General features: G+C 33.9%; 3 protein-coding genes across 4 annotated transcripts; 1 reads left to right on the forward strand and 2 right to left on the reverse strand.

The window, feature by feature from the left end:
- Nucleotides 1-467: 467 nt before the first annotated feature.
- On the reverse strand, nucleotides 468-11,455 carry LOC136821628 (protein ILRUN-like). Of its 2 annotated transcripts, XM_067077839.1 has the most exons (6): nucleotides 11,248-11,455; nucleotides 8,173-8,182; nucleotides 7,696-7,840; nucleotides 3,826-4,023; nucleotides 2,254-2,459; nucleotides 468-1,016 (listed from the first exon to the last, which is right to left on the reverse strand). In XM_067077839.1, the coding sequence occupies exons 1-6, from the start codon at nucleotides 11,415-11,417 to the stop codon at nucleotides 861-863; spliced, it is 885 nt and encodes a 294-aa protein (XP_066933940.1). In that variant the 5' UTR covers nucleotides 11,418-11,455; the 3' UTR covers nucleotides 468-860. The 2 variants fall into 2 exon arrangements, with proteins under 2 accessions (XP_066933940.1, XP_066933941.1); XM_067077840.1 differs by lacking the exon at nucleotides 8,173-8,182 and having other exon boundaries at nucleotides 11,248-11,373.
- Nucleotides 11,456-16,765: 5,310 nt separating this feature from the next.
- On the forward strand, nucleotides 16,766-20,632 carry LOC136821630 (ras-related protein Rab-14). Its single transcript, XM_067077842.1, has 8 exons — nucleotides 16,766-16,883; nucleotides 17,186-17,239; nucleotides 17,526-17,634; nucleotides 18,037-18,172; nucleotides 18,512-18,553; nucleotides 18,745-18,821; nucleotides 19,313-19,381; nucleotides 19,591-20,632. The coding sequence occupies exons 1-8, from the start codon at nucleotides 16,832-16,834 to the stop codon at nucleotides 19,700-19,702; spliced, it is 651 nt and encodes a 216-aa protein (XP_066933943.1). The 5' UTR covers nucleotides 16,766-16,831; the 3' UTR covers nucleotides 19,703-20,632.
- A 3,504-nt stretch (nucleotides 20,633-24,136) lies between these two features.
- Nucleotides 24,137-25,420, reverse strand: LOC136821633 (NF-kappa-B inhibitor-like protein 1). The gene has a single exon (XM_067077845.1). The coding sequence runs from the start codon at nucleotides 25,371-25,373 to the stop codon at nucleotides 24,150-24,152; it is 1,224 nt and encodes a 407-aa protein (XP_066933946.1). The 5' UTR covers nucleotides 25,374-25,420; the 3' UTR covers nucleotides 24,137-24,149.
- Nucleotides 25,421-25,788: the final 368 nt, after the last annotated feature.

A 25,788-nucleotide genomic window follows, 5' to 3' on the forward strand; every position in this document is an offset into this window, starting at 1 on the left:
ATATTCTAAAAAAATTGATTACAATTTGACTAAGTAAGATAAAGAAATATCATTCTAAAAGACTGGATGTACATTTATATGCATTTAAAGTTTAATACTAAAGCTCTTTACGTAACGTAACAAATTTGAATATTACAAACTTAATAATTACTGGATGATACCTCCTAGTGTTACATAGTATAAATTCTGAACAATTCGAATCATATTGTTGTAAAGCTGATATTAGCACGAACGTTTTGTGATTCTTACAACCCATACTATACGGGGGGATATTTCGATAAAACTTTTTAGTATAATGAACACAAATTTTGAATAACAATTCAAAAAAAATTTGATTTACAGATTCTTATGACCTTCATTCCTATCTGGGACTTTGAGGTCCCCAAAAAGGCGACTTTTATAATACCCATATACCTTCTAACTTTCCAAAATCTGTTTGTGTAAAATCAATAGGCTGGTTGGTGATCTCATCCCAAAATTACAAAACTTTTATCAGATAAAAAAGAAATATTTTTAAGATAATTTACAAAAACAGTTTATCATTTCACATCATGTCATTATGTTTCTGTCAATTTAACCACACGAACATTTTGGTAGTCTACAGTACAATGTCGTGATTTCCCATCCGTTTGAGATTAAACATGAATTAGTTCGAATTCTCTCACTGCGCTTGGTCAGCAACAGATTTCTAATGATGCATCTTCGCAATCTCATGGAGATTAACAAATATCGGCATTAGCATAAACTGTTAATATCTTTATTGATGAATTCTCGGGTGAATTCACAACACAACTTATATTATTGGAACACGTGGGAATGACGTCATCATTAATAATAAGAGTGACGTCATAGAACTACTGTTAACTATCAAATGGACCATTATTGAAGTTCTGGTTATTGGTGTACATTGATGGATCGTTTAATAGTTGGTTCATTTGTTGTGGGTCAATACTCATATTTGCACCCTCATTGATCCTTGGCAACTGACCTGTATTCACACCACCATTATTTGGGAGCTAAAAGAAGATATAATGTTATTCATTTAATTCAGGAAATATAAGAAATAGTTCCAATAAAATAAGTGGACCAAATTTCCATTTAATTTGAATTTTGACCGTGACGTCACTGTCACCTTGTAAGCCCTGGGTCCTCACAAAACATTATCTTTTTTAAATGGAATCCTAATGTTACCACTGGATGCGGGTCAACAATTTTTTTTAAACGGAGAATCTCGTTGCATTTTGGTTACAAATTTTTGCAAAAAAATATTTGATGAAAAAATTATATTGATTTATTATTGACTAAAATAAAGAATAAAACAAAAATGCAATAAACTATAAAGTGACTGCAAAAAAAGAATTTGGTTACAAATCGACCCAAACCGAGTACTGCAGTGGTGGGCACCCCCCTTGAAAAAAGAGGGGGGGGTGGTTTGAGAATTTTAATGAATTTAAAAGAAGGGGGCTTGTGAAAATTTCAAATAAAAGGGGTCACTTGGACATAATGAGGACAGGAGGGGTGCAAAATTTGTGTAGAAGAGCATATTTTCATGACAAAGTAAATATCTTTTTATACGCCCCTTCTGTCTACGATACTGGGTTTATAAGGTTAAAAAAAATTCATTACTTGAAAAATATGCTGAAATTTATTCAAAATAAGTAATAGTGATCGCATGGTACCGAGTAAAATATGGGATATATTTTTCGAGTTCAGATTTTTTTGTATGGAAAAACTTCTTGACAACTAGAAGTAACCCCTTTCTCCTATGGAACCTATCATTAGCGTGCAGCGGGTACTGAACTCCCATGCCACACTGCATCCATTATTAACAGTTCAGGTTTATACCAAACGTTATAAATACGCAAAAAAATTCACAATTCTTTTGTTTCTGGGTGGAAATTGCACCGCAGGCAAAGGTTTTGCTATTTATTATATTGTAATTTTGATAAACCATTACCAAATTCTTCAACCAATATGAGATATAATGCATAGATTGACAACATTGCGCAAACCACGTGTCATTAAGAGAAAAATTAAAATCACGTGTCCAAAACAAACTTGTAAAACAATTGAAACAATCAAAATCAGCAACAACACCATACCTATTGTCATTTACCCCCCTTAAAGCTCAAAATCCCCGTTTTAATCGGAAAAAGTCTTACCCCCTATAAATTTTTTCACGAAAAGTTGGGTCCCTTACACATTATAAGGATACATTAATAACTACAAATGATGTTTCAAAAAAGAACTCACATTCCCGCTTCCAAATAAACCATATCCAGTTGGCGAACAAAAAGGAGTGGCGTTAACCGCAGGGCGTAAAGGCGTCGACATTGGCTGTGTGGGTGCTGCACCGCCAGTGACACCAAAAAATTGTTGTGGTTGACCCAAAGAAGACATTTGTTCTGTCAAAGAGTTCATTCCCGATGAATCAACGTTCACTTGCACCTTGAGCATTGCTGAAAAATTGAAGATCACAAAAAATTGAAGTTCACCAAATATTTTTACCTAAAGTGTATTACTTAATGGCGAATTTTTGGTAAAATCCTATCCTATCTTTTCTAAAATCAGCATTTTTCAGTTTAAACTACCGGGTGTCCCAGAAAAAGGTCCCCCTCTTTGAAGTGAATTTTTGCGAGTTTTATGAACTTTTAAAGAATCATTCCTTTTGCATTGGAAAGAGGAAAGATAATAATACCCTCGTTTTTCACCCTTTTTAGTCTTTTTAAGAGTAATGTTTTAGCATTTAGGCATCTAGTTGACTAAATTTGACAAAAGACCCCTCAAAATTTAAGTTTATACTTCCTCTTTCCAATGCAAATGCATTGATTATTTAACAGTTCATAGAACTCGAGAAAAATTCAAATTAAATACCCACTAAAAATCGAATTTTGACCAACCGCCTAATTGAGTGTACACGTCAAAATTGCTACACATACGGTACAAGGTTATGATGCGGAGAAAGTGACGGGGTCGGACAGTGTACAATACGGTTGCAGGTAAAAGCTCTTTACAATTTTAAATTTGAATTGAAGAAGATCGCTAGCAATTTGAATACATGATAAAAAACCTCATAGACCTTAACTCGGACCTCCATGAATCGAATGTGAATTTATTTAGGCGAGGCAGCATTCCTTCATTTCTGGAGATGCCTTGGAGTTTTTACAAGATACTTCACCAATTGGTCATTTAAAGTGATAGAGATGACGCGTTCTTTAGAAAAAGTAATAAGATTCTTTTATTACATCTTAACGACCAACCAAATCAAATAAGAGCTTGTAAAAACTCCAGTTTGTCCCGAGAATAAACATCAATTTTAATTTACAAGCTTTCTCACATTGGATTGACACGGATGTGGAGCAAGATTGGTCAAAAAGAGGAAAAGAAAAACATTTTTTTGTTTATATCAGCATAATATAACAAAGGCAGACATGTTCTGATATGAAATATGTGTCCGATATGAAACGGGACCACTTATGTAAAAATAAAACCTTTAAGGTTTTTTGCGTCTCTACATATCAAACTCTCTATAAACATTCGATTAGTTTTCTCTTTTTATATATTTTGTTATTAAAAAACAAACAAGATGGAATTGTTTTTTACATCACCGACCCAAGAAAAGTAAAGAAATTAAAAGGAAGAGTTTACAAGACTCGAAATTGAATTTACTTTTCTTGATTCAGTTGGTTTTCAAATAATGGGAAGATTCTGATATTCTGAGAGATAAAATAAATCTTGAAAACCACTGCAACTTGAAAGTCTCCATAACCTGAACCAATTGCCTTTTCCCCTTGCATTACTATTGTAGCGAAGATAAATACTTACTACCGCATAGGACACCAGCTAAAGTGACAACTCTCCATTGTCCTTCGTATTGACCGTCAGTGGCTGGTGAAATCATGGTGATGGTAACATCTGTCACCTCGTTTGGACTTAATGGTGGCAAGGATGCACATTCTCCATGACCGAAATTCGTACCACCCGTGAATTTCAATTTTAGATTATTAGGCCAAACTGTAGCACCTATAAATAAATAAATTTATTTATTTAAACAGCCCATCCTGTCCAAAAACGTGCTGGTTACAAAAATTTATCCCTACCCCGGTGATGGTTTTCACTAACAATTAAACTAAACTTTCAAGGCACTAGGGTAAAAACACAATAACTTGGAGAATCCCTATTCCCCTGGATTTTCGAGCTTTAAATCATAGATTTGGAATCCCCACCGAAATTTTTTAACTACCGGGTGCGCCACAAAAAAGTTTCTCTCTTTGAAACTAATTTTCTCGAAATCTAAAAATTTTAAAAGAACCAATCTTATTTCATTGGAAAGAAGAAAGATAGACTTAAATTTTGATGGGTCATTTATTAAATTTGATTCATTAGATCAAAAGTTATGTCCAATTGAATAAAAATGTTACTTTCAGAAAGTGCTCGAAAACGTTAAAAATCGACCTATCAAATTTTTACTTTAAATTTGGCAATCGCAATAGCCTTTACATGATTAAGAGCATTTTTCATTAACTAAACACATAAATTTTGAAACTGAAGGGTCGAAAGGGTTCAAAATCTTCATCAAAATTAATTTGATTTAGTTTTACCAAAATTTTCCTCAGATTTTTGGTTCTAGACTGGATTGTCTATGTAAGGCTGAATCTACTTCGAAACCCATATTTGATGTTTTTTTATGAATTCTACCAGATTTTTTGGCCTTTTTCGACGAATTTTCTTCCTTTCATTGAAATTCAACCTTCCTTTAAATAACAAAAGGTCATTTAAACAGCTAATTATCATTTTTAATGACTGAAACAAAAATACTGATACATCATGTAATTATGCTTCTGAATAATTTGATAGGTCGATTTTTAACATTTTTGAGCACTTTCCAAAAGTAACTTTTTTATTCAATTGAGCATAACTTTTGATCTACAGTATGTGGCCCCCAAAACGGCGATCAAATTTGAAATTTCTCTCAAATCTAGAGGAAAAGAGATTTTACAAAAATTTTTGCTGCATGAAAACCTTTAACATCTCTACTTTATTTCCTGGAAGTTCTTTTTCAAAATTTTCAATTTCAATAATATTTTTCAATCGCTTAAAGATAGGTAGCTTTTTTCTAATGGCCCCAAAAACGGAGGTTTGAAATTTTAGCGATTTCTCGAGATATCTTTAAGATATGAATACAAAATTTTGACCATAGTTTTGAAATATGATTTACAGGGTTTTGGGCATAAATTTATTTGATAAAGCTTTTACAGTGTACCCCTGGTTGTCAAAATGCAGGTTTGGGGCCCCCAAAACGGAGGTGTAGCTAAAATCAAATTATTAAGCTCAGTGGTAATAGGGGGAAAAACTATGAACATATTTGTGTTTTCCCTTAAATTTAAGACCCGATGGATATAAAATTTATGATTTTTATGAAATATTTCAAGATTTTCGATATTGCAAAATCCAAACTGAAAATTTAGAAATTTTCAAAATGACAATTTTGATTTAACAACGTCTTAATCAAGTTTTTGAAAACAAATCTCTTTTAAAAATAGTTCCATTCATGTATGGAATAAGCTGTGAAAATTTTAGAAAAAAAGCTTAACTGAAACTGAAAATATTAAGCTTTAAAGATATTTTTCTCCTATATTTTGCAAAAAAATGACAGAATTTGCCGTTTTTGCTGATTCAGCGAAAAATTTTATATATCATGTTAATTTTTTGTTATAAACTATTAACTCAAGGTGATAGGAATAGAATTCCAAGATTTTTTGCTTTTTCTCATAATTAGAATTTCGGTTTTGTCAATGCTAAATTTAGGGCTCCAAAATACTGGTCAACCTTCAAGATGCTATATCTTTTACCCAGCCTCTAAAGTCACAGATGTATTTGCATTTTCTGAACGGTATTAGGTGTAGAAAGTTTCATATACCCCGTTTTCATAACTTATTTTCAGTATCCAAGGAGCTAGAGTGAGTTATATGCAATTTTTATCTAATTTTGGTGTTAAAATATTTCCTTTAGACGCAAATATGTGATTTTGAATCTGTCTCAAACCATCAAAAACATGCTCATTTTTAAGTATAACCATCATTCTTTCAAAATAAACAAATATCGTTTATTCTGATAAATCTACAAGTCAGAATCTTCATTTTTATGAAAACCTCCGTTTTGGGGGCCGTCTCCGTTTTGGGGGCCATATACTGTAATGAATCGAATTCAATAAATGACCCATCAAAATTTAAGTTTATTTTTCTTCTTTCCAATAAAATAGGAATGGTTCTTTTAAAATTTTTAGATTTCGAAAAAAATTACTTTTAAAGAGAGAAACTTTTTTGTGGCGCACCCGGTAGATCCTAATATTCGCCACCTGATAATTTCAATTATATCGAGACAAGGGTGTAATAGTACATGGAGATGGTCCCGATATACACAGAATGGTTTTAATAGTGATTACCATAAAAGATTGAAATTTTAGCCAAGAGATGGCATTCAAAAATTGTGTAAGGTTTTCAAAAACAGCAAAAAAAAAAGAAATTTGAATATCCTTTTTAAAAATAACTCTTTTCAAACGAAACTTCAAAATATTGGTTCTAAAGGTGATATAAGTAATAATTTTTTTTTTGTAAAATGGGCCAAAATTGCGGCGCAAATCAAGAAAAACACTATGTTGATAAAACAGCAACAAATTTGTTCAATGAGTAAAAATCATTTTTTTTTAGATGGAACTCGTAGCCAAAGGGTTTATCCACAAAATATAAAAAATGGAACCAAAATTATTGGATCATTGGGCTAGAATTGCGGCTCAAAGTTGACGATTTTTTTCAAATATGCTTTGATTGAAGCAACATTTTAAGCCCATTGAAAACCCTGCAGCCACAAATTAAACCCATAAGTATCTTTATAAGACCTTAAACTAACAATTTCAAGAAAAATGATTAAATAATATTGAAGTCTTAAAGCAGGACAGCACATAAGCCAACCCTAAAAATACCAACTAATACTTATATGTAACAGCTCAGAAGGTTATATGTAAAAAATGGTATTTGCAGCCACAAAATGTACACTTTTTCTTAAAATAACACTGTATTGTGTCAGATTGTGTTTGTTTTGCATTAGTCTTTGCAAATATTCATGTTTCGAAAACAAAACCCAACCTGGAATGTGTAAATTGATAAATTAGTGATTGAAGCCACATTTTAAGCCCATTGAAAACCCTGCAGCCACAAATTAAACCCATAAGTATCTTTATCAGACCTTAAACTAACAATTTCAAGAAAAATGGTTAAAAAATATTGCAGTCTTAAAGCAGGACAGCACATATAAGCCAACCCGTTGAGTGAGCCACAGTGACATACAGCCACAAAACCTGCCCTCACTTTGCCATCTTATATTTCAAGACTGAATCACTCAACTTCAAAGGGAGGCACATTTTTGGAAGACTCATCAATTTCCTTATTTTATGGAATTTTGTACTACACAGCAGCCACAAGAATGTCAACGCTGCGGGCTAAAAAGTGGCTGTGATTGGAAATCTCACTTTTTGGGGTTCTATTTTTGAATGCAATCAAGAGTTATTCCTTTGAAAAAATTACACACAAATTAATTGATGATTAACATCTAATGTGAAACAATGTGAAACGTGATTTTGAGTCTAAGATTGAAAATTTTCAAAATCCACTTCTGAGACAGATAATTAATCCATACCTATATTCCGCAATCTCCATGTTTTGATAAATGATTGACCAGGTCGAATAGAGCTTTCTCTAATATGACAACTTTCATCCGTCACTTCAAAGAGAGGCAAATCCTCAGAAGAACTCATCACATCATAATAGGCTCCAAGTGCAGTCTAATAACAGGAGAATAATAATATCAGAAATTTTATACTATGCCTAGAAATTGAAAAAATGTTGATAAAACACATGTTAAACCATGTCAAAAAAAGACAACCACTTGCTTAGAAGTCTTAACAATAAAGAAAATTAATGTTACTAATTTCATGCTTTGGAAGTAAGAAATAATGTGGATGAATAACAATTCAATTTTTTTTCAAATTGCAGAAACAAACAATGTCAAAACAAGACAAGAACTTTAGACTGAAAAACGATACACCCTACATCTTGATAATCCCTTTCATAGATTTGGAGTGAAATTTAAAGAAATGAAGCACCAAATATTCACCTGAAGGTTCCTGAAAATAAAAGAAAGGAGATTAAATGAAAACAAACAGTAAAAAGATGTCTTAAGATTGAAATGTCCAGGCAGCTATTTATCAACAGACTCTTCCAATGAAAGTCGAATACAGGGAAAGGTGGACTAAAAAAGTTTTTACTTTTTGCTTTGTATACAGGCACGATAAAAAATCAGTAGAAAAAAGTTACAATGTTTCAATGTTGCGCAACAATTATAAACATTCCTCTAATTATTAGATTCATGATTTTTCTAAGCTGTCAAAAGTTTTACTGTGCATTCCTTGCTTAAAATTCAAGTGATAATAAAGACTTTAACAGCATTAATCCAGGCCTAATCAAACTGTTCAAATTTCTTTTTTTAATGAACTAATCAAGCCCAATGGAATTTAATAGAGTCATTAAATTTCAATCAAGCTGGGTTAGAGGTTCTATAAGTTAGACTATTCACAACAAACTTTAGAGTTATGCTTGAAAATCAGCGAAATTTACAGTTTATTTTTGTAATAAAGTGATGTCCTTAAAAAGGATCCCATTCTTTGAGTCAATAAAGTTCTAGCCTGTAAACCTGGCAATAAAAATCTATTTGCCATTTGATTTTTATAATAGCAAAGGCTTACCGTCAGCTGCTCTAACTTGCCAGCCACCATTTCACCGAACCTCCGAAGTCATTTGATTTGAGTTAATGAACCGCGTATTAAAAAATACACAATTTCTCTTTCGCACCGATAGGCTTTTAAATCAAAATATGAAAAGAAATTTGTAGTGGAACACACGCGAATGTCTGGAATGAAGAAGACCAAATTAGTGGCAGGAGCGTTTGACGTTACTCGCGCAGCAAGTTACATATACTCTTTCTTTGTTAATCCCATTGGGCGATAGGCGGTTAGAATTCTCCAATCGGCGTCCAGTCATCGTGATATATTATGACAGAACGTATGATTGATAAACTTGTGGAGTTATCAATACAAATTTTTTGTAGAGATTTAACAGTAAGTGAAAATACAGGCCAGATATCAACAGTCCCATTGCGACCAATCGTCCCAAGTTAGAGCAGTTGACGGTACAATCCAAGGTAACATTTTAGGGTCATGTTTGGGCAAAAGTAGCAAAACATTCCGGCTAATTTCAAGCCACAAAACTTTTGGATTTTTGCCTCCAAAAACCTGGCCAGAGCATGTGTATAACTTCCCTAATATTAAGAGAAGGGGTGTGTAGGTGTTATTATCAGAATCAATTGATTTCCGATCCATCAATTGATTATCGATTGCTTAATTGATTGGAAAAAGTTATCAATTCTAATTATGTGGAAGAGAGCTTAAAATTAGCATAATATAGACTGATTTGGCAAAATCCAGTTAGAATTAGGCACTATCTTCAACCAAATCTCAAGCAATCTGACATAAGGCTGTTTATTTTCAATTTTCAATAGATTTGATTTCTACCAACTCATTGTTTGAAAATTTATTTTTTCAGTGTTTTTTTTTGCCGACCGAACGCAAACACAAGTTATTTATGATATTGTGGCCTAATTTTCACCCACAGAATAGAAACACATTATGCACACTAAAACACTCTTGGAGTTGAACAAGATAATACCGTAAAAGTTTGGGGGACCAAAGTTTGTCTAATGCCGACATCCCTTATCTAATTCTGACACCCTTTATTAGAGCTGGGAATAATAGGAAGGTTGGAATTGTCGGTTGCTAACTAGCAGTCGGGTAAGAAATAAATATTTTTTCAATCAGTAGTGATTCTGATCTAGGCCTAGGTCACCAACAAGTTAAGTTTGCATCATTTCCAGCCCTAAAATGTGAGTCAGTTGGTCACTCGGCATCTCAAATCATCGTAAAAACCACTCTAAAATCATTGGGAAAATGCGCTCTGAGCATAGATTTGTTCAGGTGACAAAAATCATCGAGCAGGCGACAAGAATCATGAGCTGTAATGTGATTATTTTGCATATTGCAACCACGCAAAAAGCAGTTGCATAGCGCTTTTTAACGCAAAAAATCTTTGAAAAATTGCGGATAAAAATCTTAAAACACTCAATGATCAAAATGCTGGCCCCTACAACACTGAATCTACAAAATTCTTTGAATAATATTGCTAAAAAACCCGAAAAGATTTCGGACTTTCTGACTAGAAAAGGGTCGGATTTTTAAGATAAAAAGTGAGTTGGTCGGAGGGACGCAAACACATCTTATTTGAGACTGTGGCTGCCCTTGTTTTATTTTAATTCTATCTAAAAAGGGAGTCAGAATCAGATGAGTTATGTCAGAATCAGATGAGTTATGTCAATATTAGACCAGCTTATGGTAATAAATCATCCTTCACACGTTCTTTCTACCACCTCTTAGCCAGACGATGTCAATCGAAGGAATCGAACACCGAATCAATTGAACGCGATTGAACACAATCGAATAATTGCAATTCGATTGACGAACGCAATCGAATTGCAATCGAATATTACCCAGGACTTGCCGTTCGATTGCTTCAATTACGTTCGATTGTATTCGATTGCGTTCGATTGTATTCGATAATGTTCGACTGATTCAATAGTACTAGATTTTATTCACTTTCGTACGGGACTTAAGCGCTCGGCCGCCCACGCTATAAAAAGCTCTAACGGGGTAATCCAATTTAATTTAATCGCAATCAAACTCATCGAACATAATCGTAACCGAACGAAATCGAATGTAATTGACCTTGTAATTGACAATCAATCGAACCAATTGAATATAGTCAACTATCAATCAAACCAATCTAACCTTACTCGAACGCAATCGAAAACAATCGAATATTACCCAGGATTCGGCCGTTCGATTAAGATTCGATTACGTTCGACAATCGAATTGCAATTATTCGATCGCGTTCGATTACGTTCGATTGGTTCGATTGCGATTTTTGTTCGAAGTTGTTCGATTGACACCGTCTGGTCTTAGTAAAATGGCTGATTGTGGGTGAAAATGACGTCACACACAGAGAATCAGCCTGTACCGTAGAGTCACCTTTACCATTCCCACCTTCTGTCCCCTCCCTCGTCAAGTTGATATAAATTTATTACCAATTTCCCATGTCGAGATAAAATGAGCAACATCCTCTTGTTAATTGACCACCAACAATGCTTTGAAATTGATTTACAAGGTCCTCTTTATCTCGAGTTCCAAGGGTGTTCAGTTTTTGCATGAGTTCATTATCCAGATCTGCATTTTCACCTGCAGATTCGACTTCCATTCCTACAAATAGAAATATAAATTAACCAATGAAGTATTAATTTTCAAACTACTGCTCCAAGTTTAGCAGTTTTTACCCTTGAAATTGCAAAATATTGTAAAACATTCACTTTCAGGAAAAAAATTGTGTTTTGACGACCACCATTTTGATTTTCGTAGTAAGCATTTGTTTTGAAAATTTGAATGACGTCATTAAAGTATGTCTTATGAAATATTTGGCGAGTGAAATATTATTTTCTGCTGACTAGTTATTTTTGAAGGTGGTCACAGATTGAGCTGGCGAGTTTATTCCTGATTTAAACTCGCGGAAGGCGAGAAAAGTGTTACTTGAAAGCAGCTAATAAACATGGCGGCCTGATATCACCAAATTTCACTTGGAAAAAGAAGAAAATGGTCTCGAAGTTTGAGGTTGAACAGACTGATAAACCCTTTCTGCTGTGCTTTGTCTGTCTCTCTGTTCTTCTGGTCTTTGTATTAATTTAGACCTTATTTTAGCTGTCTTTTTTTTTTTTTTCATGGAGTGTATTTTTTGCTGGTTTTTGTTTTTTTTCTGTTCATTCATATCTACCGTGAGATAGACCTTTTTTCAAAGAGGACGTCCTGTTGAATAATTATGTAGTCCAGCCATAAAAGCAATGATAGAGTCATGTATAATTACTGTATCATGCATATTGTAATAATTATGCATGGTTTTATCATTGTTTTTCTGCTGGACTACATAATTATTCAACAGGGTGGCCTCTTTGAAAAAAGGTCTATTGGGTAACTTGCATCATTGGAGGCTAACACGCATAGCCCTCAAATGAAGGACCTGGCTGGTCATTAAAATACAACTTCGCAGCGCCGCTCGCAGCTCTACTCTACAATTTTTGTTTTGATTTAATTTTGTATTTTAATGACCAGCCAGGTTCTTTCATTTGAGGGCTAGCATGTTAGCCTCCACTGATGCAAGTTACCCAATCTCACGGTACTTCAATGCTTCTCTCTTGGCTTCAAATGGAAATGGTCTTCTGAGCTGAGAATTTTTGTGCAATGTCTTGCTGGATAATTAATTAAACCAAACAAACAATCTAATCTCAATAGAACAGAATCAAAGAAACAAATTGAACGCAATCAGTATAGCCCTAGAAAACTGTTCATACAAAAGTTACGACGACCCTCCTCGACTACATTGTGCGGTGGTGTACGGTGGGGCTGCTGGATCTAAATGTCCAGTGGGAATTTTGGGTTAGGTTCGAAAACACCGTACATTTTCCCACTGTACTTCAAATTTCTACCGTATAATTGTACGGTGAGACAGGGTGAGAATTTGATCAAGAAGAAGTTGTTCAACTACCGTGAGTGGTCCTAAATCCGACAGCCCTGCCTATATCCGACCCCCACAAATAACTGCTATGAAAAAAAATTCTATGTTTTAGAAACATTCCCCCTCCAAGTTGAACAATAAACTGTATTTCAAGAAGTCTCGAAACAAAACATCTAACAAGATGACTATAATGTCAAGATGTCAAATAATGTGATAAAAAAGTGTGAGTTGTAAAAATAATTACCTCTATTATTCTGAATCCGTTGCATGTGTTTAAAATGTTAACAATTTTGTAATAAAAAATTATGTTTTGTATAAGAAGCAATTAATGTTTTGGTTCAATTGGTTCGGTGTATCAAATCTCTCAGTTTAGTTGACACTTTGGTATCTTCGTTGCGTCACAGCGAAAGGTTTGTTTTTATTTCAGTTTGTATCTTTGAAAGACCCCATCGGATTTAGGCAGGGCTGTCGCATTTAGGACCACTCACAGTATGTGCTATGTGTATTTGTACTGAGGGATTTAAGAAAGCACCATTGTATATAGACGTTTTCGCCTTTCCATCCGCCATCTTGAATTGTATGCAAAAGTAGAGGAATGAAAAAGCCGTGGTTGGATTTAGTTGGAAAGTATGCAAAACATATGCAAGTTTACACAAAGATTAAAAAGACAACAAAGCATCTTATAATTAAATATTATAATCATTAGAACAATAAAAGATGGAATTTCTTAATCCAAAAAGAAATATTCACAGAACAACAAAAGCCTTTTAGAAAATTCTTCTTAAAGACATAGCATGTTCTGTTTTCATGCCATTAAGAAATTCCACGAAGACGGAGTACACACATCAAACTTTCAAAACATGCAAACTAAAAAGCAGTAATTATGACGTCACACGTTATCAATGTTTTGATTTGATCATTTGGCGGCTCTATTCTAAACCAAACAAACAATCTAATCTCAATAGAACAGAATCAAAGAAACAAATTGAACGCAATCAGTATAGCCCTAGAAAACTGTTCATACAAAAGTTACGACGACCCTCCTCGACTACATTGTGCGGTGGTGTACGGTGGGGCTGCTGGATCTAAATGTCCAGTGGGAATTTTGGGTTAGGTTCGAAAACACCGTACATTTTCCCACTGTACTTCAAATTTCTACCGTATAATTGTACGGTGAGACAGGGTGAGAATTTGATCAAGAAGAAGTTGTTCAACTACCGTGAGTGGTCCTAAATCCGACAGCCCTGCCTATATCCGACCCCCCAAATAACTGCTATGAAAAAAAATTCTATGTTTAGAAACATTCCCCCTCCAAGTTGAACAATAAACTGTATTTCAAGAAGTCTCGAAACAAAACATCTAACAAGATGACTATAATGTCAAGATGTCAAATAATGTGATAAAAAAGTGTGAGTTGTAAAAATAATTACCTCTATTATTCTGAATCCGTTGCATGTGTTTAAAATGTTAACAATTTTGTAATAAAAAATTATGTTTTGTATAAGAAGCAATTAATGTTTTGGTTCAATTGGTTCGGTGTATCAAATCTCTCAGTTTAGTTGACACTTTGGTATCTTCGTTGCGTCACAGCGGAAGGTTTGTTTTTATTTCAGTTTGTATCTTTGAAAGACCCCATCGGATTTAGGCAGGGCTGTCGCATTTAGGACCACTCACAGTATGTGCTATGTGTATTTGTACTGAGGGATTTAAGAAAGCACCATTGTATATAGACGTTTTCGCCTTTCCATCCGCCATCTTGAATTGTATGCAAAAGTAGAGGAATGAAAAAGCCGTGGTTGGATTTAGTTGGAAAGTATGCAAAACATATGCAAGTTTACACAAAGATTAAAAAGACAACAAAGCATCTTATAATTAAATATTATAATCATTAGAACAATAAAAGATGGAATTTCTTAATCCAAAAAGAAATATTCACAGAACAACAAAAGCCTTTTAGAAAATTCTTCTTAAAGACATAGCATGTTCTGTTTTCATGCCATTAAGAAATTCCACGAAGACGGAGTACACACATCAAACTTTCAAAACATGCAAACTAAAAAGCAGTAATTATGACGTCACACGCTATCAATGTTTTGATTTGATCATTTGGCGGCTCTATTCCCAGGAGAAAAATTTACCGTCAGCCGAATAAGGATTATTTTTTACCTTCGCTGATGATTTTTTAGTATGAGTTTATGTCTAATGTTATTGATTTTTGAAGTGCTTGTTCTAAGAGATGAGCGAATATAATTATTTTTAGTTTTCAAGAAAAGCAAATTTAATCTTTCTTCTACAAGAGTACACTTTAATATAATGCCAATTATGCATGTAAGTTTAATATTAATACTTTCTTTTTGCATATGTTTTGCATACTTTCCAAGGGAATATCACCACGGCAATTCGGCCACCATAATTTTTGCATACAATTCAATATGGCGGATGGAAAGGCGAAAAGGTCTATACTACCGTGAGATTGGGTAACTTGCATCAGTGGAGGCTAACATGCATAGCCCTCAAATGAATAATGACCTGGCTGGTCAAAAAATACAACTACTCAGCTCCGCTCGCAGCTCCGCTCGCAGCTCCGCTCGCAGCTCTACTCTACCATTTTTGTTTTGATTTAACTTTGTGTTTTAATGACCAGACGGTTCATTCATTTAACTTAAGGGCTATGCATGTTAGCCTCCACTGATGCAAGTTACCCAATCTCAAGGTATGTCTAGTGGGACCACCAAACTTTGTACGGTGGTGAAAATAGGTTAAATAGAGATCTGCAGTACATCCCACCATACCCATCGTATAATGTGCAACAGTGTCCAGGCACCAGGGTCGTAAGTTACGCACAGGAAATGCATATTTGGACTTTGTATATACCCAAGGACAAGACCAGGCCCAATTGATCAGAATTGATAGTTTGGTAAGTGTCCTCCAACCAACTCTAAATTTTTTAGAAAAAGTGTTTCACTTTGAGTCGGGAGAAATCAAAAAAATTTACCTGCGTTTGTTTTCTAACTGCTTTGATTCTTCTATAAAAAACATCCTCTTCGCGCACAGAAAATGTCCTGGTGTAACCGTACTTAAAAACAAATATAAGCACCTAAAAGCAGAGAGTCACAGCTGTATTTCTTTAAAAGAAACTAAACTAAGAGGTTCTAAATCCGACAGCCCTGCCTAAATCCGATGGGGTCTTTCAAAGATACAAACTAAAATAAAAACAATCCTTTCGCTGTGGCGCAATGAAGATACAAAAGTGTCAACTAAACTGAGAGATTTGATACACTGAACAAATTGAACCAAAACACTAATTGCTTCTTATACAAAACATAACTTTTTATTTACAAAATTATTGACGTTTTAAACACGAACAACAGATTCAGAATAATAGGGGTAATTATTTTTACAACTCACACTTTTTTTATCACATTAATTGACATCTTGACATTTTAGTCATCTTGTTGGATGTTTTTTTTCGAGATTTCTTGCAATATAGTTTATTCTTCAACTTGGAGAGGGACAGGGTTGAAATTTATATGTTAACTTTCTGATTGAGCCCCTTACGGAAGCCACTGAGAAGTAAACTGACAACAGCTGTGGAGTTTTCTTAACGCTCTAAAGATTGCTAAAAACCAACATCTGAGGAAAATTTTAAGAAAAGTCAACTTTTTGTTGCGTGCCGAAAACTTCAAAATTAACAATTATCTAAAATGCCACTCCATAAAAATTGTGTTTTAAAGAAAATAGATTTCAAAGCCTAAGCATTTATGTAGCTGCTATTGTTCAGAAGGCCTTGAGAATTCTGATTCTCTCAAGCATTGACAATAACATTCGATAACATTGTTAGTGCGGTGCTTGAATTCATAGCTTCTCAATCGGCTCAATCAGCATTTTTGTTTGCTTGTTTAGATAAAGTTTCTCTGAAGCTGTCTATTTCTTATCAGTTGAATATTTTAGTATCTCCCAGCAGATCCTGGCTATAATGCAAGCTTGTACGTTGTAGAACACTAGAGTTACCACTTTGATAATTTTACTATGTTCTTATTTTCAAGATAAAAACACTCAATCAAATAATTAAAAAATCTATACTTAGTTGACAAACAAATAAAATCACGATGGCAGCAGGACCCTACAATTATTCTTACATCTTCAAATACATCATTATTGGTAAAGTCTTTAGCTTTGAACTTCATTTTTGATGAAGAAAGTACCTTGTTACTTAGCTTTCTCAATTTATTTTAAAAGAAGGCTGAATTATTCACGAAAATCTAGGAACAAATGCTGAACAATCACCATTCTAAGATTCTAGAAACGGGCTAGAAAATACTGATTTCTTAAGCCCCTTTTTATCCAATAGTCGAATAATGTAAGCATATTAATAACATCCAACACCCCTAACTAGCCGAAATTCATTGGTACTTATATAAAAGTGTCAAATAATAATTCAGCGTTCACTTAACTCTTTACAGGTGATATGGGTGTAGGGAAATCCTGTCTTCTTCATCAGTTCACTGAAAAGAAATGTAAGTTAAACTTCACGAAGAACATATATCATAATGCAGCTAACATATCAAAGTGGTCCAACTATTATCTGGTTGAAGTGTATTTATAATCAAATAACACTGAATAACTTTGATTTATTTAGGCTTTTCGCCTTGTACTCTCTTCCTGACTCTCTTTCAATCTTATGTTCTCATGTTCTTCCTGGTTCTGTACTTTAAATGAGTTTTATGGTTACAAAGTATTTTATATTCTGCTCATTATACAAACGTCTAGAAATCTAACTACTTTTTTTGACATTTTCAACAGTCATGGCAGATTGTCCACATACCATTGGTGTAGAATTCGGGACACGTATCGTGGAAGTAGCTTCACATAAAATCAAATTACAAATATGGGATACTGCCGGACAAGAAAGGTAAAGATCTGCCTTACTGCGATATTCTAATCTCTTTCATTTTGGAGATCGCATCTTGTTGAAAAAATCAATAAAAATCGTAGCTCCTTTTTTCATAAAAGTAGATAATGCGAAATTTGATTTCATTATACTGAAAACTTCGTGGTCATATCAAATTAATGTTGACATGTGTAATATTAAATCAACAATCAGCTATTCCTTCATCTGCTTCAACTGTATTCATGATATTCATGACGTAATGTTTTCTACGGAAAGACCCTGGTTTTTGCCAGTAGTGGCGAATTTAAACTAGACAAAAGTTGTATAAAATTTGACACTACTGGCAAAAACCGAGGTATTTCCATAAAAATCATTACGTCATGAATATCATGTATAACGGCATCATTTCATCTTTGTTGTCAGATTTCGAGCAGTGACTAGAAGTTATTACAGAGGAGCCGCAGGAGCACTCATGGTTTATGATATCACAAGAAGAAGTACATACAACCATCTAAGCAGTTGGCTAACTGATGCAAGAAACCTCACCAACCCTAATACTGTATGATTATTTTTGGATTAGTTCCTTAATGCAAGGGGAAAGCTCTTCAGACAAAGCTAGTAAAATCTCGAGGTGCCTTGAGATTAAAAGTCGACAAAATTTATATGTGTACTGGGCGACCAACCCTGACTTCAAAAGCCTAACTTGAGCTGACTTGAGAACCGTTTTAAATTTTCCTTTACTGTTCAAATGGAAAAAATCATTTTTTAAAAATATCATTAGCCTTACAAATCCTTACATTTTTTTGGGTCAGTCGGTATGCTTGCCAGGAGGAATCAGCTTTACTAGTACTACAGCATGTCATGACGTGTAAATATTTTGTATTTTTAATGCTTTCAGGTCATCATAATGATTGGAAACAAATCAGATTTAGAAGCACAGGTTAGTCATCGGTTTGTTGTTTTGTTTGCTTCACTATTCGAATATCATCGGAATCTGTTGTTTCTTTTCTTGTTTTGCCTCACCGGCGTCGAATTTTAAAGAAGTAATTGTATGAATTTTCATTAGTCATGTCAATGTTTTTCTTTTTCATAACCAGTAAATAAAGGTGTGCTTGAATTTTTTTTTAACAGAGAGATGTAACATATGAAGAAGCTAAACAATTCGCTGACGAAAACGGTCTACTTTTCCTCGAAGCTAGCGCTAAAACGTAAGTTGATAGTGCTTATACACTCCTGGTTGATAGACAGAGTAGGAGTTTTACGCCAGAATAGAAGCAAGATTTGACGTAGCCTTATAAGTTGACGGATGATTTTCGAAACAGTTTCATCTTCACAGACTTATTTTCCCTGGTCAATATATTTATTTTTCTACCTATAACATTTTAAGTAGCGTACCCACGTAATAACGTACGCAATCTCAAACTGGTTACACTTAATGCCCCTCGTAATCAATACTTGAGTTGACCTGGACGGATGTTTGTTTTTCATCAAGTGTAATTCTACAACTGAAAATCGAACCTCGTTTGACTCCACAATGTTAATAGACATTGATGGCCATCTTCACCTCGGCGCCACGACGTATCGTTATGTTTTCCCATCTTCTAAACTTCTCAAAATGTTATAGTACTGACCCATGATTCTTTTAAACTACTAATGAATTGAATTATGATCAGAAAAATTTGTTTTATTTTCATTTTAGGGGCGACAACGTAGAAGATGCTTTTTTAGAAACGGCCAAGAAAATTTTCCAGAGCATACAAGACGGAAGGTGAATAGAAATTGTTCTCTTTTATTTAGCTTGGTGTTTCTCCCAAAGCAATTTCGTTTAATGTCTACGATTCATCAAATCTTATGTCACATGTAAAATTTATATCCTTAAAATACCCCAAGTTTCTCAACTACTGTGCAATAGCGCTGCTTGGTCTTATGTTTTTATTTTGATTGATTGGTTACATTTTAATGTTTTTGTTTTGACAGTTTGGATTTGAACGCAGCAGAATCAGGTGTACAACACAAACCGGCCAAGAAAGGTGGCCCCAGCCCCTTCCCACAGGAGAACCCGCAAGGAAAAGACAGTTGTAACTGCTAGTCTACAATGTTTGGGAGGAGACTACATTGTCTTCTTCTTCAATAAAATTGTTGTTTAGTAGTTTTGAAATAATTTCTTTGTATTTTTGTACCATACCGTTGGATATACTTTTTTTGGAACGAATGAATGACTGAATGAATGAATTTTTTGTTATGAAATGGACGAAAAAGAACTTTCTGACACTGGTTAGAGTGAGCGAGACAAAAATGTGAAGACTTTGATGGCGGCTGGTAATCCATAAACAAAACATACGAATGAGGACGATAAGAGTCATTGTTAGGTATATTATTTGAATTATCACTTCCATCGTTCAATACCAATCCCTTTGTAATCGACTAACAATTTATACGTCAGGGGAGTTTTTTTATTAATAAAATGATTATTATTATATTTTTTTGTTTTGGATTTGTTTGATTTTGCAAAAAATGGGTTCAGGTATCTTTTTAGTTTTGCCTTTTTTTACTTTTATCTATTATTCCCAAATCAATTTATTAAAAATCATCAACACAATGGAACGAAAAAAATTAATTTATTATTTCTTGTAACTCTTTACGCTTTATTTTTTTCGTTTGATCCGTTTCTGTTTCAAATTTTAACGTACTCTTAATTTTTATCAAAACTGAAAACCCTGCGATCGGACTTAGTATTTGAAACTCTCTGTTTGGTCTAGGTGCCAATGGATTATAATGTCACATGAAAGAAACTTTAATTCAATTCTAATGCTTTTTCTCAGACGCAATTCACATAATAAGATATTCTCAAATTTCTAGAGGTCTACTAAACTTATAGAATCTACTTATTTTAGTTCAGAAAAAAATGTAATTGTATGTCAAATTTAATTGTATATTGCCAAGGTTATTATTACGTAATCACTTGCCGAGTAATTATAACTACCTTTCTATACATTTTAAAGATAAATTAAACTAATAACTTTGTCATGGTTTTATTTCCTGAACACAAAAACGATATTTACACATGCGCTAAACGTCGTACAAAATATATCTTAAAAACAATTTATTCCGAACTTGATCTAAGTGAAAAATATGACACAATAACATGCTATTTGACACTCCCTTCTCACAGATCCGGTAGGATTTATTCAGCCAGTGGGGATGAAAATAACGGACTGAAACTCTATGGGGATTAATACTCCCGTATTTTTTATGGCTGGGATTCAAATTCGTTTGTTTTCAAGTCAGAAAATTCACTGGAGATGGAAGGAAAAGCATCATGTTTGCAGTGAGGATTTTTTTGCTTGATTATTTTCATTGGGGACAAAAATTAGAGATAATTTTCCACTAGGGACGATAATTTTGACAATCTTTACAGTGGGTCTGTGTTATTTGTGATGTAATAAGCTCTTGTACTTGAGTACATAGTTTACACATTTTGATTTTATGACTTTGATCAATTCATCACCTCCGGTCAAACTATAATACAGTACAGAGTCTTCATATCTCGAAAGTCCAATGCAAGTTTTTCTGAGTAATGGAAATTTCGAGTTACACGTTGTTTTTTTTAAAAAACACACTTTTAAGAAACATGAGGCTCAGAATGCCAAAAAACTAAGAAACATCTAAGAAACATGCTGAGGCCGAGAATGAGAAAATAATATCTTTTAGATCGGTTTTTTAAGAACCTTCCATGAGGCTGATTATGTCAAAACGTTTAGAAACATGTCAGAAACATTTAAGGCTCAAAAGGCCGATTTCTTAAGAAACATTGAGGCTGCTTGGTAGAACTAGTTTCTTAAAAAAAAAACGTGTATAGGGACTGGGTTGTAAAGCATTGTTAACTGGTACCAGTAAATTTGTTTGAGTTAAGGTGATATTCGAGTAATACACGTTTTTTTTTATTAAGAAACACACTTTTAAGAAACATGAGGCTCAGAATGCCTAAAAACTAAGAAACATGCTGAGGCTCAGAATGAGAAAATAGCATTTTTTAATTCGTTTTTTTTAAGAACCTTCCAATCAAGGTTCCAGAAATATACATACATAACAGTTAGAAACACTTGAGAAAGTCAGAAAATCAATATAGAAGATAGGAAAGTACCGTAGATTAGTCAATTAGGCTATTGTATTATCGACATGCGTCCTTTAGGCTTGACAAAGTTTAGTAAAATTTGAAAATTTAATGGTCGGAAATATCCCGCGCTTTAAAAAAAGCTTCATCAGAAAAAAAATGTAACCAGAGATTTGCTACCATCTTTGTTTACATTTTTTTGCTGTGAGCTCGATAGCAAAAGACCATCTAGTACGTCAGGAGTGCGTCGTGAATGTTTGTTCGACCAATCCTCAGTACTTTTGGGAAATAAAAATTAGCTCTAGGATGTTTAATTATGAAAGCGCAATTTTATTAGTGATCTTTCAAGGGAACTTCCTTCTCCTAACAAATAAATGGATGATCTTGATATAGTAAAATTTCCATCATAACTTGAACCTCTATTACTCGAATGTCACCTTAACTCAAACAAATTTACTGGTCCCAGTTAACAATGCTTCACAACCCAGTCCCTATAACTCGAAATTTCCATTAAGAAAGTACACCTAATTAAATTGGACACTATCTCGGGTGAAACAAGGCATGTCCCAAATATATTTTGCGTGACGCGCACCGCTTCCAATTATTCCTTAACGTTCATATATAGCTCAAAAGAATCATATCAACGAGCGGATTTCGAAAAGTGCTGGGCCAAAAATTTGCATTAAGCCAATCTCAAGATATCGGTCAAAAATTGATTTTGACGTTATAAAATACATCGAAAAAATACGTCATAAGTAAGATTCAAATGACGTCATTATTGAAAAACAGCGATAACTTCAATTTTAATAATGCAATCAACACCAAATTTTGACTGGAGTTGTTAATTAATGATTCTGAAATAATTGTTCAAAAATTTTCAGAAAATTTGAATGACGTCATTTGTTGTCGGAAAAAATTAAAATACGTCAAAAAATGCTGACGTCATCATGAATTTTCAAATTTTTTTTCATGAAATATTTTAAAATCGTTAATTTAAATCTCCAGTCAAAATATTGCTTTGATTGTAGTAAGTTAATCGGAATTATCGCCTTTTTTCAATAATGACGTCATTTAAATTGTCTTTTTGACCATTGACGTGTTTTTTCGATGTATTTTATAGCGTCAAAATCAGTTTTTGGCCGATATCTTGAGATTGGCTTGATGTAAATTTTTGACCTCGCACTTTTCGAAATCCGCTCGTTGATATGATTCTTTTGAGCTATATATGAACGTTAAGGAATAATTGGAAGCGGTGCGCGTCACGCAAAATATATTTGGGACATGCCTTGTTTCACCCGAGATTTCATTTCAGACTTTTTTTCCTAAAATAAATTGACCAAAATTCCAAGAAAATTATGGAAGCCGAGAAGTGCCATCGAGATTTCAAAGTTTGCTGCGCGATTTCAAAGTTTGCTGCGCGATTTCAATATTTGCTGCGCGATTTCAAAGTTTGCTGCGCGATTTCAATATTTACTGCGTGATTTCAATATTTGCTGCGTGATTTCAATATTTGCTGCGCGATTTCAATATTTGCTGCACATTTTCAAAGTTTACTGCGCAATTTTAATATTTGCTGGGTGAGCCTTGGGTTTCCAAGGTTCTAGTGTAAGTAGCCGATTGTACCTTTGGGACATACTAAAAACGATTCTAAACCAAAACAAATCAATCTGTAATTTCTTTTTCCCTACTTAATTGTGTTCGATTCGTCTTTGAGTTTCAAGTTTCTCTTTCACCACAATATCCACAAAAAAAAACATCAGTTTCAAGCAATTCTTGTCTACACTGTCCACAAAACATCTCAAGTTGTGTCAAATGTCAAGTCCAAATGCTTAACAAAAGCATACCTCAAAGGTATGTAAACTAGCCTTTGCTCGCATTCTAAAAATTCTGCAGCAAATATTGAAATCGCGCGCGCAGCACATATTGAAATCGCGCGCGCAGCAAATATTGAAATCGCGCGCGCAGCAAATATTAAAATCGCGCGCGCAGCAAATATTAAAATCGCGCAGCATATATTGAAATCGCGCAGCAAATACTTAAATCGCGCAGCAAATATTGAAATTATAGAAAAATAAAGAAATTTCTCCAAAATTAAAGAAATTTTTCCAAAAATAAAGAAACTTCTCCAAAATTAATAAAGAAATTTTCCAAAAATAAAGACATTTTTCCGAAATTCAAGAAATCTCGATGGCACTTCTCGGCTTCCATAGAAAGTGGACTAATGGTGTTGTTTCTCGCCCAAATTTATGCAATCTTCTAATTCTTGTTATCTGCGTATATTTTTCAGATAGACTGAAGAGCCACCCCCGCCCCCTCGATTAAATAGGCCTTACCAAACAAAAATATCAAAATTCATTCATTTTATTTTCTGAAATCATTTTTTTCAATGTTTTAAAAATATTTAAAAGAGAATAAAAATAATTCAACCAATATTCGTAATTTCCGTATTGATTCGTTGAGATACTGATTTGACAAAAGACAAAATTCTTTCTCTGTCTTTTTCAAATAATCTATGGCCACACTTCTGCATGAATTTATCTGGATGCCAACGTATCCTCTGAACTTTTAAATATTTCATTTTATCTTCGTCAGTGAAACCATGGCAAAATAATTTCATCATACCATTTAAGCACTGTTCTTCGTTCAATTCGCCTAAATCAAATCCAGGGAAGTGTAACCAAGGAATCTGTTCAAATTTCAGCTCGTTCTTATTCTCGTTGTTTTTGAAAATCGAATCACAAATCTTTTCATATTCTTCTCTTAAACGCAATAACTCAAAATTCGTTCTCAGTTCTTTCAAATTGTTTATGGGACCCAGTTTCCTTTTCTTCGTACTTTCGCTTTCGTTTTCTCTCTTTCTCGATTTAGTTTTCAAAGGAACAGCTTTAGATCGATGTTTCCGATTATGTTCGGATTGCATTCGGTCACCCCATTCCTCGAACGTCTCGGTCTTCGATTTTCGAAATGTATCCTCATGCTCATCTTGGAAAAACATTTCATTTCCATAACGATTATCATTCTCACTCATTTCAAAGAAAAGTCGCTCGTTCCAGTCCTTTTCTTTTAATTCACTTTCACTTTCGCTTTCAGGTTCTATAAGATATTGGGATTGCGATTTTTGTAAAAGCTGCATTATTTCGTCAAGTAAATCAACAGGTGTTTCACCATACTCGTTTCGCTGAGTCAGCAATTTATCCCCCATCTCGGGGAGCACGTCAAATATGATATAGTACAAGAAGGGTCGATCAAAACTTTCGATGACGTAATTGAACGCGTAATGAAGAAATAAATTATCTTTCTTATCTAGAAAAGTCAAATCAGCGTGATGAGAAATTAAGAATTTAACAATGGCAAGTTCACCCGTGGATGAATATTTATGTAAGTAAGTCCAGCCACGGTCACCGAATGTTTCGTTAATTTCATCAATAAAGTAATCTATGGAACCACGACCAACGAACTTTTGGTAATACTTTTCCATTTTTAGCAATCGTCCATCTTGCAGGTACCGATCAAACTTTTTGAATATTTTCTCTTCTTCTGTTTGACGGTGTTTTCTCTTTCGTTTCTTTTTCGATTTGGATTTTTTTCGAGAAGAAGGATCATTCTTTCGTTTGGTAGACCTTCTTTCGTCCTCACTTTCTGCCATTAAGTATGTTTATTTACTACTCCTAAAACGAAACAGAATGTAGAATAATAAAAAGTCATACAACATCAGCCCGAAAACCTCTCTACAAACATAACAAAAAGAGGAAGTTTATTCAAACCTCTACGATTTTGTAACGACTCTTTCAGTGAAGGTAGAACTAGCACCTAATTGTTGAAAATATGATTAATTTTTCTTATGAACAGAGAAAGATTTATCTGGCATACAATTATGATGCAAACATTAAGTTTAAAGCCCAGAGGGCTAAAAGTGAATCTATTGGACAGGAGATGAATCCACTTTCCTATCCAAAACGCAAAACCCGCGTGGTTGGTTGGTTTCTGTACAAATCTTAAATCGTTACTGTGCACTGTGTACTGTGAAAACATCAAAATACACGTTTTTTTATAAGAACAAA

This window comes from Clytia hemisphaerica, unplaced genomic scaffold, assembly GCF_902728285.1.
Source record: "Clytia hemisphaerica strain Z4C2 unplaced genomic scaffold, Clytia hemisphaerica genome assembly, whole genome shotgun sequence".
Taxonomy (NCBI): Eukaryota; Metazoa; Cnidaria; class Hydrozoa; order Leptothecata; family Clytiidae; genus Clytia; species Clytia hemisphaerica.